The sequence below is a fragment of the Octopus bimaculoides genome, chromosome 9 (assembly GCF_046866305.1).
Source record: "Octopus bimaculoides isolate indiv1 chromosome 9, ASM4686630v1, whole genome shotgun sequence".
Classification (NCBI taxonomy): Eukaryota; Metazoa; Mollusca; class Cephalopoda; order Octopoda; family Octopodidae; genus Octopus; species Octopus bimaculoides.
In genome coordinates, this window is record NC_142936.1 from 37,315,088 (window position 1) to 37,331,495 (window position 16,408).

A 16,408-nucleotide genomic window follows, 5' to 3' on the forward strand; every position below is an offset into this window, starting at 1 on the left:
AAATATCAAATTGTTGTGTACATCTAACTGGAAAATTTGGTAGTTGGCCTGACAAACTTGAACAGTTTAAACCATTTCTTAGCCTTTGGGTGCTTTTAGTGGCATTCACTCCATTGCAAGTACTCACAATAAGTTTCCTCTAAGAGGATTATCATGTCTTGCACCAATTCTCACTCCATTATGTATTTTGCGAATGTCTGTTAGAGGGGACAGATGGCAGTTGTCTTGCAATATAACCTGCTGTCCAATATGGTAGGATCTTTGCTCTGTGGATAACCTTAAGAGAAGCTGTCCAAGTGCACACTTCTGTAGCTTGCTTTTCGCTAGTTTATGATTGGTATTCCTGCAAGGACAGAATTTCAAGAAGTTCATGTGTAGTCAATGACATCCAGCTGGGCTACATACCAGGATTGAAGTAGTGGTTAGTGACAACTCGTGAATTATTTCCTTATAACAAAACCTATTGATGACAAAAATACAAAATAATGTGAAATTCACTGAACAAATCTCTCTCTTTTTTTATGAGACATTCATAAACATCAACCTGAATCTTCTCAAACCCATAACTCCTAAATGGTCCACACACAGCTCTACTGCTGCAGTATAAAGAAACCGGTGCACAAAACCTGGAAACAAAGTTACCCATCCGCACCAACTAGGTGGCTTTTATCCATCACTTCATTTCTTGCAAGACTACCATCTGAAATGTCTAAGTGTCTTAGACAGCCTGCAATCTTAACCTCTCTCTCTCTCTCTCACACACACACACACAGTGCAAAACAACCTCCAGTTGCTTCTAATCAACAAGACCATTGGTCTTGACAATATCCTTCCTTCAATGCACTAAGCAAGTCCCTATCTTGTCAAACTTCAACCTTACTCTACAGAAATCTATCCTGTTCACACAATGTTACTCCATTTATTAACTAATGGAGTAAACTTACACTTTGAACCTACTACATGAAAGAATTAAATTAAAATTGCTATATTAACCCTTATTTCTGTTGAGATAGACCAACTTCATTCAATAATGAATTTAGTAAAATAATTTTCATATTATTAAGCTGGTGTCTGAAACCAATTAACATGAAATTTTAGTGGAAAACACTGTAAAAGAAGTTTGCCTCATAGAAGCGAGGTGCTGTCTTAGGTGGGTTGGTATCAAAAGGGTTAATGGACTAAGAGAGTAAAATTTAAGATTACTCCATTAACACACTGATGGAATAAAATTAAAAATTACTTCATGTAGCTGTGTGATAAGAAGCTTGCTTTCCAACCACATGGTTCCAGGTTCAGTCCCACTGCATGGCACCTTGGGCAGGTGACTTCTACTATAACCTCAGGTTGACTGAAACCTTGTAAGTGGATTTATTAAGCGGAAACTGAAACCTGTTGTATATAACAGGTTTCAGTTTCCGCCTAATAAATGTGTGTGTGCCTCTGTTTGTCCCCCACCCATCACTGCTTGACAACTGGTGGTGGTGTGTTTACATCCCCATAACTTAGTGTTTCAGCAAAAGAGACTGATAGAATAAGTACTAGGCTTTGGGGTGTTTTATTCGACTAAAACCCGCCAAGGCAGTGCTCCAGCATGGCTACAGTCAAATACCTGAACAAAAAAGAATACTAATAGAATAAAATTTTAAAATCACTCTGTTATCATGGTAATGGAGTTGACTTTAAAATTACTCCATTATCAGACTAATGGAGTAAACTTTAGATGACCAAACCTCACTTAAAATTACATCCTTCAAAATGAACAACACAGCACAGTGTTGTCTTAGATATATTATGTCTGTAAAACAAAGGGATGGTCCTGGCAGGAATGCCATTCTATGATACGTCTGGTTGGTTAAAGCTGACCTAAGTCTAAGTAACAATTTAAACCCTTTTGATGAAGTTGACCATGGTATGATATGTCAAAAGCTATGTAATCTCAGCATAGTCAGAAAACTTGTAGAGTGGCTACATGACTCTAAAAGAGAGAAATCAAGTAGTTGTCAGCTGGGCTACCTCCAAAGAAATGCAAATAATGACTGGTGTTCCATAGGGTGCTGTCTTGTGTAGGCCTCTCAGACATGCCCTCAGCTGCTTAGCTCTGTATTGCGCAAATGCAATAGGTATTGGATGCAATACACAGATCGGCTGAGAACAGTAACATGCTGTTTAATGCTGGAAAATTCCAAGCCCTGCGTTACCAACACATGAAGCTGAATAAAAAGCAGACAGGATACACTGGGCCAGGAGGGACTGCAATCCTTGAATCAAAATTGGTGTGTGACCTGGAAATTGATATGAATAATGATGCATATTACTAAGTTGGCAATAATGCAGATGGTTGGTTGGGTGGATACTTTCAGAATGAGAGAACGGGAAACCATGATAGTCCTCTGGAGGACATTTGTCCTCAGCTGTTTAGACTATTGCTTCCAACTGTGGTCACTACACAGTGTAAAATTAACGATGGAGCTCGAAGCAATCCAGTGAAGCTACTCAAAGGTCATCTCAGTATGACATGTCAGCTACTGGGAGAGACTGAAAAAATTGAGTCTACTCCCCAGAACAAAGATAGGAAAGATATACAGTGACAGACATCTGGAGAATCCTAGAACTTGTACTAAACTTTGGCATTGAAAGTTACATGAAGAGCAGAATGGGGTGCCAAAAATCTCAACATTGCCATCAGGACCAGATACTGCAACAGCTTAGATTTGAGGGGCCCACAGCTCTTCAAAATCCTATCAAAAATGCTTGAGAGATCTATATGGAATGGACAGGTGTTTTCAAAACATCAAACTTAGGATCCATAATTGCTTCCTCCAATAGATGCAAACTTCACTGCCTGAGTTTAGACTCTATGATCTATCCCCTTAAACCCCACTCCAATCTGCTTAGTAGCAATAATACAACCTTTAGAAACCCCATCTGATTCAATAACACCAACCTAATGCTACTCCCCATACTACTACCAATATGACCACGTATAGCAGCAGTGACACCCCCTCACCTGTACAGATAACACCTGCACTTTGATGGTGACTGACTATACGAACCAGACATTTCTGGGGATCAATTCCAACCCAACTGCAGGCAGGGAAGCCTGCAAATGTTGGATGTCTTAACCCTGCCCCCTTGGAGGTTTCTGTATATGCAAAAATGTAGTCTACAAATGCTGGATGGTAACAATATGCTTCCATCGGGCAAGAGTCTATATTAGTGGCACTGTTGATTTCAAGTGTTGCTTCTGAGCACACATAAATACTTTCTCCAATCGAACTCTAAATAATCTATATCTCTAGCAACTTACACAACCTCACGTCCCAAAACATTCCTTACACCCTATCCTGGTCCATTATCTCTAAGGATCCCCCTATAGAACACTGTAAACTGTGTTTATGGGAGTTTCTTGCCATCCTTTGCAACCACAATCCCTCATTACTTAATAGAATCTCAGATGTAATCCTTTCATGTAAACACAAATTCTACTCATCATTTACCCATTATGTAAAATCTATGAAATTCCCAAATAACAATACAACCTTAAGTTACAACTTAGCTGCTCTAGCAACATATCCCTTCTACTTACACCACTCCTATTATATGTATCTCTCTTACTATTCCCTTTGCACTTTCCTCTTACTCAGTACATTCTCCTTTACCACCACTCCATCTTCATACTTTGAACTCCTTCTCTTTCTAGCTTTTTTCACCAGAACCATTTAGCACTACCTATCCCTTGCTCTTCACTTCATTACCAATCTACCCCTCCTTCCTACTTCAGCACTCTCCCTCTGCTGCCAGCCCATCTTTATTCCTTGAATTCTCCCATTGCCACCCTACTGCGTCTATAACTGGATCCCTTCCTTCCATTTTAATACTCATCCTTCCCTTTCTCAGTTCTATAGCCCCACCATCCCTAACTATTAACACCTATTGTCAAACCCAACAAGGACCACTCCTCACAATGCTATGCATCTCCTAACTCTCCACTTACCTCAATACCCTGATCACTTAGCCCCACTTTTTTCCTGCTCTGACTCTCTTCTTGCCTCAACACTCCCCACACCCATCTTGAGCCACTTCTGTTGGTCTTCCTCTTCACCCACTCTACCTTTAAATTTCCCTGCATTATGATTTGAAATGTTAGATACCTATCTCTTCACCCTGAAGATGGAGATTGGATATACCTAATGTTTATATACTTCCACTACTGGTTGCATCATCAATCATCCTTGTCGTTTAATGCCTGCCTTCCATGCTAGCATGGGTGGGATGGTTTCACAAGAGCCGGCCGGGCAGAAGCCTGCACCAGACTTCTGTGACTGTTTTGGCAGAATTTTTACAGCTGGATGCCCTTCCTAACACCAACCACTCAGCAGAGTGGGCTTAGTGCTTTTTATGTGGCACAGGCGAGGTCAGTTTTGGCAAGGTTTTTACACACTTTACAGTGTAGACTGGGTGCTTTTAAGTGGCACCCACACTGACAGGGTCAACAAGTACTTGCAAGAAATAAAATTTTCAAACTTTCAAGAGGGGAGGGGGCATTGAAGGAGGTGATCTTGTGTTGGATGATGAAAGATTTTAGTGAGACAGAAGCAGATGTCTTGCTGTAGAGGAAGTACAGGGTTACCCGGCCGGGGAGAGAGAGATCAGGAATAAAAGCAGAAACAGGTGCGCTACTGCAAAGGTAACCCAACTTGAGGGAAGTGCAGGAGGAGAGAGTGGGAGACAGCAGGATAGAGATGGAGGCAAAATGCCGAGCATACTCACAAGGGATGAGGATAAGAATATAAATGGGAAGGTTGAGTAAAGGAAGAGAGATATAATGGTAGCAAGTGTCAGGGCATACCCTTGAGATTCAAATGCCATAATATAAGTGGCAGGATATTGTGAAGGAAGTGTGATTAAAGAGTGCAAGGGGGAGGTGCGGTGAGTGGTGAAGACCTGGGTATATATAGAGTCGGTGGCTACCAGATAGCAATGATACAGAGGAACAGGGCCAAGAAGACAGGATTGGGGAGTGAGAGCTAGGTATAGTGTATGAAGGAGGAAATGTGAGGAAGAGATGTAGAGATGTAGTTTGGTTTGTTGTGGCAGAACGTGTAAGAAGTTTTGTTATATGTGGGTGGAACACATGTCAGAGGCTAGCAGATAGCAATAATACAGTGAGACAGGGCATGTGGGTGGAACATATAGATTGAGAGCTAAGGGAGAGCAATGATACAGTGGCACAGGGTCAAGAAGACAGGATTGGGGAGTGACAGCTAGGTATAGTGTATGAAGGAGGAAATGTGAGGAAGAGATGTAGAGATGTAGTTTGGTTTGTTGTGGCAGAACGTGTGAGAAGTTTACTTGTTAAGTGGTTTTATTAATTTATTTGCTTCATTATCTCCATATTTGCTTGCCTGGATTCCTCTTATAGCCATTCTTTACCCTGTAGACTTAGTCCTCAGTAAAGGTTTTGTAGTGTAAGTTCAAATCAATTGAGTGCCACTAATTGATTTCTATACTGAGCTTCTCTGGATTTCATCAGTTGACTCTATGCACACACAAACACACATGCATGTACGCACACACATTAAGGGACTTCTTTCAGTTTCTGTCTGCCAAATCCACTCACCAGGCTTTTGTTGGCCCATGGATGTAGTGGAAGATATTTATCCAAGATGCTATGAAATGGGACTGAATTCAAAACCAAATCTCTCTATATAGCCATCTGAATAAAGCACCAAAATGAGAGTTCAATCAACAAATACTGGGAAATATGAGTTTCAAGAGGTTGTGAACTACAATAGTACTAAAACAAGAATCAAGAAGTCAGGTTGGTGACAAGTTGCTCACAAAGAAGATCAACAAGTGTACATTTATGAGCCTCTCACAGCTGCTATTACTTTATTGTTGGCAAACATAACTCTAACCAGATTGTTTAGTTAATGACACCCTAAAATGGTGCATGAGATCCATTTACTTTGACCAACAATATGGCAACAAGAAGAGATAAGGTAGAAAGTTAATTCAACATCTTTTATCTTTTACTTGTTTCAGTTATGCTGGGGCACCACCCTGAAGAATTTTTAGTTGAATGTACCAACCCCAGTACTTATTGCTTTTTTAAAGCCTGGTACTTATTCTGTCGGTCTGTTTTGCCAAACTGCTAAGTTACAGAGATGTAAACACACCAGCACCGGTTGTCAAGTGGTGGTTGTGGAAAGGACAGACACAACAACACATACATACTTGTAGATGATGGGCTTCTTTCAGTTTCTGTCAACCAAATCTACTCACAAGGCTTTGGTCAGCCCGAGGCTATAGTAGAAGACACTTGCCCATGGTGCCACAGTGGAACTGAACTCCAAACCATGTGGTTGGGAAGCAAGCTTAACCAGTATGAATGAGCTGAGACTTTTTTGTTATTACATCATAGTTGCTATGTATTTATTTGTTTGCAGATATATTAACATTTTCAACTGACAACTTCATTAAAAGAAGGTTTTGTTTGTGAATGAAAGAAACAGACATGAAGACAAATATTTGATGAAAGCTAATTGAAATGATAGGTGTGATTGTGTGGTGAGAAGTTTGCTTTTAAACAACATGGTTTTGGATTCAGTTCCAGTGTGGCACCTTTAGCATGTGTCTTCTATTATTCCAGGCCAACAAAAGATTTGTGAGTGGATTGGGTAGCTGGAGACTGAAAAAAGTCTGTTATATACATAGCTATGTGTGTGTACGCATATGCATTATGACATCCTTACCTCAACACTGTATGATAGTCATAAAATGAGTGCCACTGTCATGCATATAGTGTCCTTTCTTTCTGAACTTCCATAAGAATATGATCATAGAAAAATTCACCTGAGGGTTGGTGATAGGAAGGGCATCTGCCTATAGAAAATTCCATCCAACCCACACAAGGATAGAAAAGTGGACATTAAAACAACAATGATGATGATGATAATGGTGAGAGCAAATAAATCCAAGATGATACTGCTGCTGCTTAACATCCATCCCTCATTCTCATCTAGTCCTACACTATTTTCCTCTGATCCCTGCTCCTTTTCTGTGCCTTCAGTTATCTCTCCCTTCTCTCTGAGCTACATCTTAGAGCTGCCATGTGACATCTTTAACACTTCTCATATCTGCCATTGATGTTTCTTCCCTTCACTGTTGTCACCCCACTCACTATATTCACCCCTATGTACCTCTGTTGTCCATCTTCCTCCCCACCGCACTTACTCTCTGCACATCATGACCCTACTTTCTGATGTATCTACAAGTTTATGACACAGTTTCTCTTCTCCCTTCCTGTGCTATAACTTCTCAGCTCCCATTTCCTGCATCACTTCTATCTCTCTCACCTTCCCCCTCTCTATATATTGATGTTTATCATCAGCCATACTGCCACCCCTTGTTCATCATTCACAATATTTAAGCTTACCCCCATCTCTGTCACTTTCCTCTTACACTCTAATGAAATTACCCACCCTCTTCCCCCTCCAATCCCTTGTCCTTATCCTCTCTTATACTCACCTTCTTGCACCTTGAGAATATGCTTTGTCACCTCATCACCACCATCTTTATCCTTTTTCCAGCTATTCACATCCACCCTCAGATAATGCAGGGTAGCCATGTATCTCTTCTATGGCAAGACATCTGTGCTTGTTCCTCTGTGATACTTTAGCCTCTCAACATCTGGTATAAAGCTACCTCTTTCTCTCTCAAATACATTCTGAGTCAGTTAAGGAGGCTGTTTTTATTCATCTTGCAAGGTGACCTCATTAGTGCCGGTGTCACAAAAAAAAACAACAAGGAAAAAAAATCACCCATAACACACTGTAAAGTAGTGTTTAGGAAAAGCATCCCGCTATAGAAACCATGCCAAAGCTGACGGTAGAGCTTGATGCAGTCTTGTGGCTTATTAGATCCTGTCAAACTATCCAACTCATGCTAGGATGGTAAACAGATATTAAATGATGGTGATGGAGGTGAAGGGTTAATAACTGACAGAGTGAAACTGTTGTGTGCACACATGATGTTGCAAATATTAGAGCATTCATGATATGATCTTGTAAAAAGAAGGTAAAAAAATTTGTAAAATGAACATTGTGATATTTTATTGACCATTAATTAATGGACTAATTTCATTGAAGGGGTGTATGCTGCCATAATTTATAATTTCATTATGGAGGTATATACGAACATCATGCGTATATGCCAAATTTAGGTTTAAAAATCTGATGCAGGATTCATAGGTTTAAAAAAATATTTTAAATATTTAAAAAATTAATAAAACATTTTATTTCGAGCAAAGTCTATCACAAGTAGCCACAGAGTTTAATATTTTGTATTACTATACAGCTGACATCTGTATTACTATACAGTTACAAGGCCACAGTCTTTAATATCTATTACTATACATCTGACAGCGTTACAGTCTTTAATATCTGTATTAGTATACAGCTTATGGGGGAGAAGGGAATGAAGATTGCTCAGGCAGACTGAAGCTAGGATATTTTCTCTTGTACTCATCTCTGAGTAGTGTGATTGTACTCCTTTGTGAATTTCCAGCTTCAAAAAGGAAAATTGCTAAAAAAACAATATCAATGATCAATAAACTGCACATTACTTCTACCGAAGCAGAGTATTTCTGTCCAAATAGAAAATATTGATGTCACCAACATTAATGTCTCTGTCTGTGAATAGTGAAGTGAATGAGCCATCTAAAATGATACACAACTGACTTCTGTTCCTTGGGAGGAGATGGTTATCTTTCAGTTAAAAATTAAACAAGTGCTTTCTGCAAAAATAATTAGCTTTAGAAAGGGTATTCAATCACTAGTAAAAGCATTACTTTAAAAAGCTCTGTTTAAACACATGGAACATTAAAAAAAATAAGAATGATGATGTTAATGGTAATAGTTCTGTGGAGAGGAATGGACTGAAGCAGTGCCACTCAATGCAAAAAACTCCCCCCTCCCTAAAAAAAAAAACGAAACAAAACAAACAAAAATGACTTGATTAATATAACCAAGATATGAATGTCTGAAATTAGAATGATTTGAAAAAACATTATAACAATAATATGCTTACAGTAACCTATTTGTATAGCAAAAACAAACTACACAAATACTTTTGATTCATAAGAAATATTTATGTATATATAATAATATATACATATATGGCTTGCAAAATAAACACTCTATACAAAATTTACAAATCCAACCATACTTGTTAAATTTTACTTGCCATTCATGCACATAATCACACACACACACACAAAACCCACCCACCCATTTTATGAGTATTTTAAAGATTGAAGTCCCTGTCATCAAGGAAATATTTAAGCACATTTCAGGACAAAATACCTGTAACAAAGTGTGAATTTTATCAAACTAATTACTTGGCCAAATTTAAACAAAGGAAAATAAAATAAAACAAAATTATATATCGTTTCCAAATTTTTCATAGCCCTTTGGTATGGATTTTGATTGGAGAGTGGCCTAATTAGCTGGTAATATTGACAACAGATTGTTTGTAGGTTGTGCTGAAAGGTGTGAACAACTATTTGTCTATCCCTTGTTTTATCACATTATACCTGCACTTCAGAGGGCAAACAATATTTATCCTCTGGGTGCAGAGTTCAGGAAACTTGCACAGATCTGAGTGGATGAAATCCTGACATCGTTCTGTAATTATTTTCAAACTGTTTTTGTCATTTATTACAAACAACTGGTTCTAAAAGATGAAGTTCTGTGCCTTGTGTTAAAATTGGAAAATGATTATCCTTGTGATAATTTACAAGATGACTAATACTGTCAAATTTACAATCCTTTGTTCGGACCTGAAAGAGAATAAAGAAGAGTTAAGGTAAAACTGGGACACAATTTCATCACCAAATATGAATAAAAAATTTGAATAAAAATAAAAAGAATGAATAGAGACATTTAATTTATTAAGTTTATGCATTTGTTTTACAAGATTCTTGATGTGAAACCACAAGTTGAAACAGATATTGTTATATTTGGGGATGATCATTTTTGTCTTTTTACCAATTAATCACATGCACTATATATTTGTTCTTCACTTCAGCTTTATTATTATTCGTATTTTAGTGTCCATTGTCTCAAATCTTTCATCACACATTCTGTGACTTCTTCAGTGGCTATTTAGTCCTTTCTGACTGAAAGACAGAATGGACTTAACAACAGAAGGGGACATGTAGGATGGAGAGTCACTGAAGTAGGCGTGGTTAATTGGCAAAAGAAAAAAAATGACCATCCCCAAATTTAACAATATATTTAATTTATATTATGTGAAAATTATAAAATACAAAATTCTTTTGAAATTCACAAGGGAGCTTTTAAATTAATTGAGAAAAATTCCTTATCTATTTTATAGAAGTTGGGGATAAACAAAAAAAAAGTCAATTCCGGTGTCAATTGAATCTGTAAGCCATAGGCACTGATTGTGTTTGGTTTAATGCCAAACCAATTTTTATACAGAGAGAGAGTTGAATCAGATCCAGTGTAATGCTAGTAGTTGTGAAGAATAAAAGACAAAAGCAACACTCAGGGAATTTGAACTGATAGACTTGAAATTAAATATAATGTATTTAGTCAAGTACTCTGTTGTCTCAACGAATTCAATAACGCTTATAAACCTTATACACACATATATGGTGTGGCTGTGTAGTAAGAAGCTTGCTTCCTAACCATATGGTTCCAGGTTCAGTCCCACTGTGTGGCACCTGGGGCAAGTGTCTTCTACAGTAGCCTCGGGATGACCAAAGCCTTGTGAGTGGATGTGGTAGATGGAAACTGAAAGAAGCCCATTGTGTGCATATATATATGTGTGTGTGTGTGTGTGTGTGTGTGTGTGTGTGTGTGTGTGTGTGTGTGTGTATGTGTCTTTGTGTTTGTCCCCCAACACTTCTTGAGAACTGCGGAATAAAAGATAATCAGATGGGGTAATATACAGCATTAACATTCCTCACACTTTCTATTACGCTGTTACCTTCATTGAACTCATAAAGCAAAATATGCTGAATATGTTTCTTTGTCACTTCCATTATAGCTTTGGAAAAATAACTGTTAAAATCGAACTGCACTCTTCAAAACTTACACTGAGAATAAATACAAGGTAAAATTACTACCTGCTTCTGTATCAAGTTGATGCAGGCAGTTTATCCCATCCCTTCCGACTTTTAGCTAATGCAGTTGAAAAAAAACACATTATTCATGGGATGATCCAATATATACATATTTTATTTTTGATTTTTGATTTTGATTATTAACGCTCATACTTGAAAATGTAAATATATTTAAATTCAGTCTTTTTTTTGATCTGTGAATCCTCAAATATCAAAAATTACACTGAAGAGATTCTTACCCACAATCAATGGATTTTTATAATTTAATTATGGGTAAGAATCGAAACAATTTTATGTAATTTGTATTTCACATTTATTAATTATTTCATATATTTTATGATAAGAATATAATATAATATTTTGTTAATAAATTTTAATTTTGAATTGACAATTATATATCTCCATTTTCTTTCCATTTTTATAAATTTAATATATACACATGTGAATTGTTAAATTTTTCTCTACTAAATTGGGTATTAAACAGCTGAGCCAGTGAAAAAGTAGATGTTTTCATCCCTATTTTCCTTGTACTGAATTAAAAAAAAGAAGTTTTTCATCTTTAATTATCCATACAGTGGTTTTATAAATTTAAATGTCAAAATGAAGAAATTTTACAGCTGGCTGCTCTTTCAAGCAACAAACAACTGAGCCATGAACTCTGAGTGGAAACTAATCTTCAGCTATGTAATTGCTATGAAATCATTGTTAACTTCCAGTCTATGTGTCCTTTGGTATACAGTAGTTAAGGCTGTCAGCCACCATTTGCAATAATTGTGACCTCGTTCCTTGAATCATGAAATTGAATATTTGGACTCAATAAAACAATTTATTTTTTCAGTAACACAGTCTCTAATCCTAACAATTTAACTCAAGTGTTTTCCAAAACAATTATTTTCCATATTTGAGCCAGAAATTCCTCTAGTCAAATACAACTACAGGAAAAGTTTCTTCAGACAGAAAGCTTTGATGACATGTCATTAGATACATGCACAGAAAAGACACACTGGTAAACTACATTCCTAAATTTTCTAACAGAATTCTCACAAGGATTTGGTCAGCCTTATGGAGCTCTAAGTTTCTGTGTCTTTCCAGTATGGTGGTCATAATAATAATAATAATCCTTTCTACTGAAGGCACAAGACACAAAATTTGGGGGGAGGGGACCAGTCGATTACATTGACTCCAGTGTTTCACTGGTACTTAATTTATCAACATTGAAAAAACTCAGGATGTAAAGATGGACAAAATGCCGCAAAGCATTTTATCTGGCATGCTAACATGATTATATTGACCCCAGTACTCAACTGGTACTTATTTTATTGACTCTAAAAGGATGAAAGGCAAAATTGACCTCAGCGGAATTTGAACTCAGAATGTAAACACAAATGAAATATTGCTAAGCATTCTGCATGGCGTGCTAACGATTCTGCTAGCTCACCACCTTAATAATAATAATAATCCTTTCTACCATAGGCACAAGGCCTGAAATTTGGGGGAGGGGACTAGTCGATTACATTGACCCCAGTACTCAACTGGTACCTATTTTGTAGACCCCCAAAAGATGAAAGGCAAAGTCGACGGTGGAATTTGAACGTGGAATAATAATGACTTTTGCACCTGAAATACAGAAAAATAACAACATTCATATGAGAAATAAAAAAAAAATGAAAAATAACTTACCACACCCTCAGGATCAATCAGTAATAAATGTTTCACCCCAGCTGAATGTCTGCCACTCAAGACAAATTGACCTTGTGTAGTGGTACTCTCCCTCACTAAGAAATCTCCTTCATGTTCCAATAATAATTCAGCCTGTATATCAAAAGATATAAAAACGATCATGCTTATAACACATCAAAATATTTATTTATATATATTTTTTACTTGCTTCAGTCAATGGACTTCAGCCAAACTGAGAACCACCTTGAAGGATTTAGTCAAAGAAATCGTCTCCAGTGCTTATTCTAATAGTCTTCCTCTTGCTGAACTTCTAAGTTACAAGGATGTAAACAAATGAATACTGATTGTGCAGTGTTGGCAGGGACCACACAGATACACACAAACAATGTGTTTCTTTCAGTTTCCATACATCAAATCCAGTTACAGTGCTTTGGTCAGCCCAGAGCTATAGTAGAGGACACTTACCCAAGGTGACACACAATGGGACTGAACCTGAAGCCATATGGCTGGGAAGCAAACTTAACCACACATCCACATCTGCACCTCACAGCTGTGTCTTGCCAATTAAAATAAAAATACATGTGCAAAGGATAATGTCACTACACTAGCATTACCTACTAATTTACAACAGTTAATAGAGAATAAAGATCTGTGAGTACTGCCTCTAATCAACTGACTAATTAAGAAACATCACAACTATGTTACAAGTTATTGCTTATAAAAGTTCTGCTCAATGTTACCACCGTAACTTCTTTAGCAATGGAGCATTATCAGTGTGAACTCACCTCTTTTCTGTTTAAAGGACCATGATACCATTCTTCATATACTGGAGCAAGCACTGCAGGAATCTCATCTTTATTAATCATTGCTGCCTGCATACTTTCTTCGGGTGCTGGTGCTGGTGGTGGAGGTTGCGTCATTGATTCGTTTAAAAGACACGTTTCAAATGGTTCTAAAGGAAAACATAAAGCAAAACCATCGATAAGAAACAGACCAAAAGGTAGATCCAAGATAAATCATACCATCTACATCCGTCTAACACTACCACTGGTGCCACTAGTATTGCGATACTAATAACCTGGAGTTAGAACTCAATATACATATGCTTAAGAACTTAGGATAACAAAGGAATAAACAATAATGAAATTGATAACATAATTGCTCATTCCTTTGTCATCCCAATTCCTTTTATATATGTATATATAATAACATAAATGATATATATATATATATATATATATATATATATATATACAATCTCCCCTCACCACTAACCACACCGCCCTTGCCAGAGCACGTTTCGAGGACCATGCATCTGCTCTCTTCTCCCGAACCTGCCCCACCGTCTCCTGTTTCCCCTCACCTACACCCCACCTCTCCAACGCACCATTCTCTGAGCCTTCCAGCGACTCCAGTCCGACCCCTCCACTTCGCACATTTTCTCTAACTGACCCCGCCTCTCCTTCAAACGAGCTCACAACCTACGAGACCACTTAGTCCACAGCTTCTTCCCTAACCCAACCTCCCAACCCAGCTCGTTCCCCTGCTCCCACCCATGCTCCGCACTTGCCCTTACCTCTCCAACATCACCCTCCTCACAGGCACCCATCATTGACCCTATCACATCACTGACTCCTTCACCTGCATTTCTACCAATGTCATCTACTGCATCTCCTGCTCTCTCTGCCCTTCTCTATACATCAGGCAAACGGGACACCGCTTGGATGACCAGTTCGCGGAACACCTCCAAGACATCTGACTTGGCAATGACACCCCGGTCTCGCACCATTTCTGCTTTACTGGTCACTCTTTGCAACACCTGTCTGTGTTCGGATTGTCCTTGCACACGGGCCATCCGGACTCCCGTTTGCACCATGAACAGGGATCAATATTCTCTCTTCGCTCCACATTGGCTCACCTCTTCATCTAACCTCCTCCCCTCACACCCACCTGTCCTCTCTTGCTCAGACTCCTACTTCTTCTCTTGACTCCTACTCTCCTTCTCTCTTCTCTTCACTCCTACCCATCTCCTCCTCCCCCTGCGCTCATAACCCCACCCCATCCCTTACACCCACTCCGACATATCCCACCTCTCAACACCATCACACCACACCACTATACTACCATACCACACAACACATCACATCATACCACCAGGTACACACTAGCACTGACCAATTCCCAGCCCCACATCTTCACACCTACACATACATACACACATGTCAAGGTCACCAGCCCTCTTCCACATGCACATACATACTCTCTTATACACACGCACGCGCACCTTTGTTTTGGGATCACCACTACTTTATTATCTCCCCTTCTTCCTAGCTCTCCTGTGTGACCCTTCTGTCCAGCATTCGCCATGATAGATCACTAGCCACAACATATTCTTTATTTTCTCTCCTTGTTTCTTTCTGTGGAAGAGTGTAGGCTCAAAACACTAAAGACTTTTTCACTTTCCGAGTGTTAAACTAATACATCTGTTTGTTGTCTACACCACCTGTCTTTGTCTTTTGTTTTTTTGTGAATCCCCACCCCATATATATATATATATATATATATATATATCTAGCTCATATGCATTAATATTTGCTTGCATGCTAGAAAGATGTTGATATTTGATGTAGGAGGTGTATATGATTCTCCAGTTGTATCAATATGCAATTTATATTAGATATGTGAATATCTGTTAAAGTCTGAAGTATATATGGATTTCTATGAGAGAGAGAGAGAGAGAGAAGCAGATTTCCTTTCACTATACCAACAAATATAACATCAATGTAATCATAACAGAGAATTATGTCAGACTTACGCATATCAAATGGGTCAAGTGCACCATTTGTCCATCCTGGGTCTTGCGGTGAATCAATAAAGTCTGTCGATTTATCTGTTTCAGATTTTATATTTTCAGCGGAATCAAACAGTAGAATAGAATTCATATTAGCAAAAGCTGCCATAGCTAAAATTAAAACAAACAAGAAAATAAAAATGTTTATCTTTTTTTAAAATTTGCATATGTATTTGGGTGGTGTATTGGCTGAACCATTAGAGAGTTGGATACAAGGCTTTGTTGTATAGTCCAGGTTCAAACCTCACTTGGGTTGATTTTTACTTTCCATGCTTCCGTATTGATATATTGAAATCCTAGTCAAGTACTAGGATCATTTTAATCAATTATCTCCCTCTAAATTTATAGGCTTGTATTAATGTTAGATATTAATATTTCAATACAAATATATAAATGTAGACTTTTTGCTCTTCAAATGATTGTATAGAGAGTAATATTACAGCAGAAATTATATAAAATAATCAGTGAATGTAACCCTTTTGATATAAACTTTTGAAGTTTGAATCACAGAAACAGAGACCACCTCTGGTTCTGTGATACAAGCTTCTTGTTTTAAAGTGATCTAAACTAAAACTTTGCATCAAAATTTCATATTCATATTCCATAAACCAGCTTAATAACAACAAAGTTATTTTCCTAAATCTAACCTCTTCATTTTCAAAATTCATTAAAACAGAGTCAGTGTATTTCAGCAGAAATATGATAATGAAAGAGTTAGGAATAAAGAC

The 16,408-nt window shown here is 37.8% G+C and overlaps 1 protein-coding gene across 4 annotated transcripts in view; it reads right to left on the bottom strand.

Moving 5' to 3' along the window:
• Positions 1–8,088: 8,088 nt before the first annotated feature.
• LOC106871874 (SHC-transforming protein 1) overlaps positions 8,089–16,408 on the bottom strand; it is a 72,277-nt gene continuing 63,957 nt past the window's right edge. For 2 of the 4 annotated variants that reach the window (XM_089357444.1, XM_052970637.2), the window contains 4 exons: positions 15,645–15,719; positions 13,615–13,781; positions 12,830–12,961; positions 8,089–9,841 (listed from right to left, as the gene is read on the bottom strand). In XM_089357444.1, the coding sequence (XP_089213570.1) occupies positions 9,713–9,841; positions 12,830–12,961; positions 13,615–13,781; positions 15,645–15,719 (503 nt within the window). In that variant the 3' untranslated portion in view covers positions 8,089–9,712. Of the gene's footprint in view, positions 9,842–12,829; positions 12,962–13,614; positions 13,782–15,644; positions 15,792–16,408 lie in introns of all 4 variants that reach the window. The other 2 variants (XM_052970636.2, XM_052970635.2) reach the window with 1 other exon arrangement.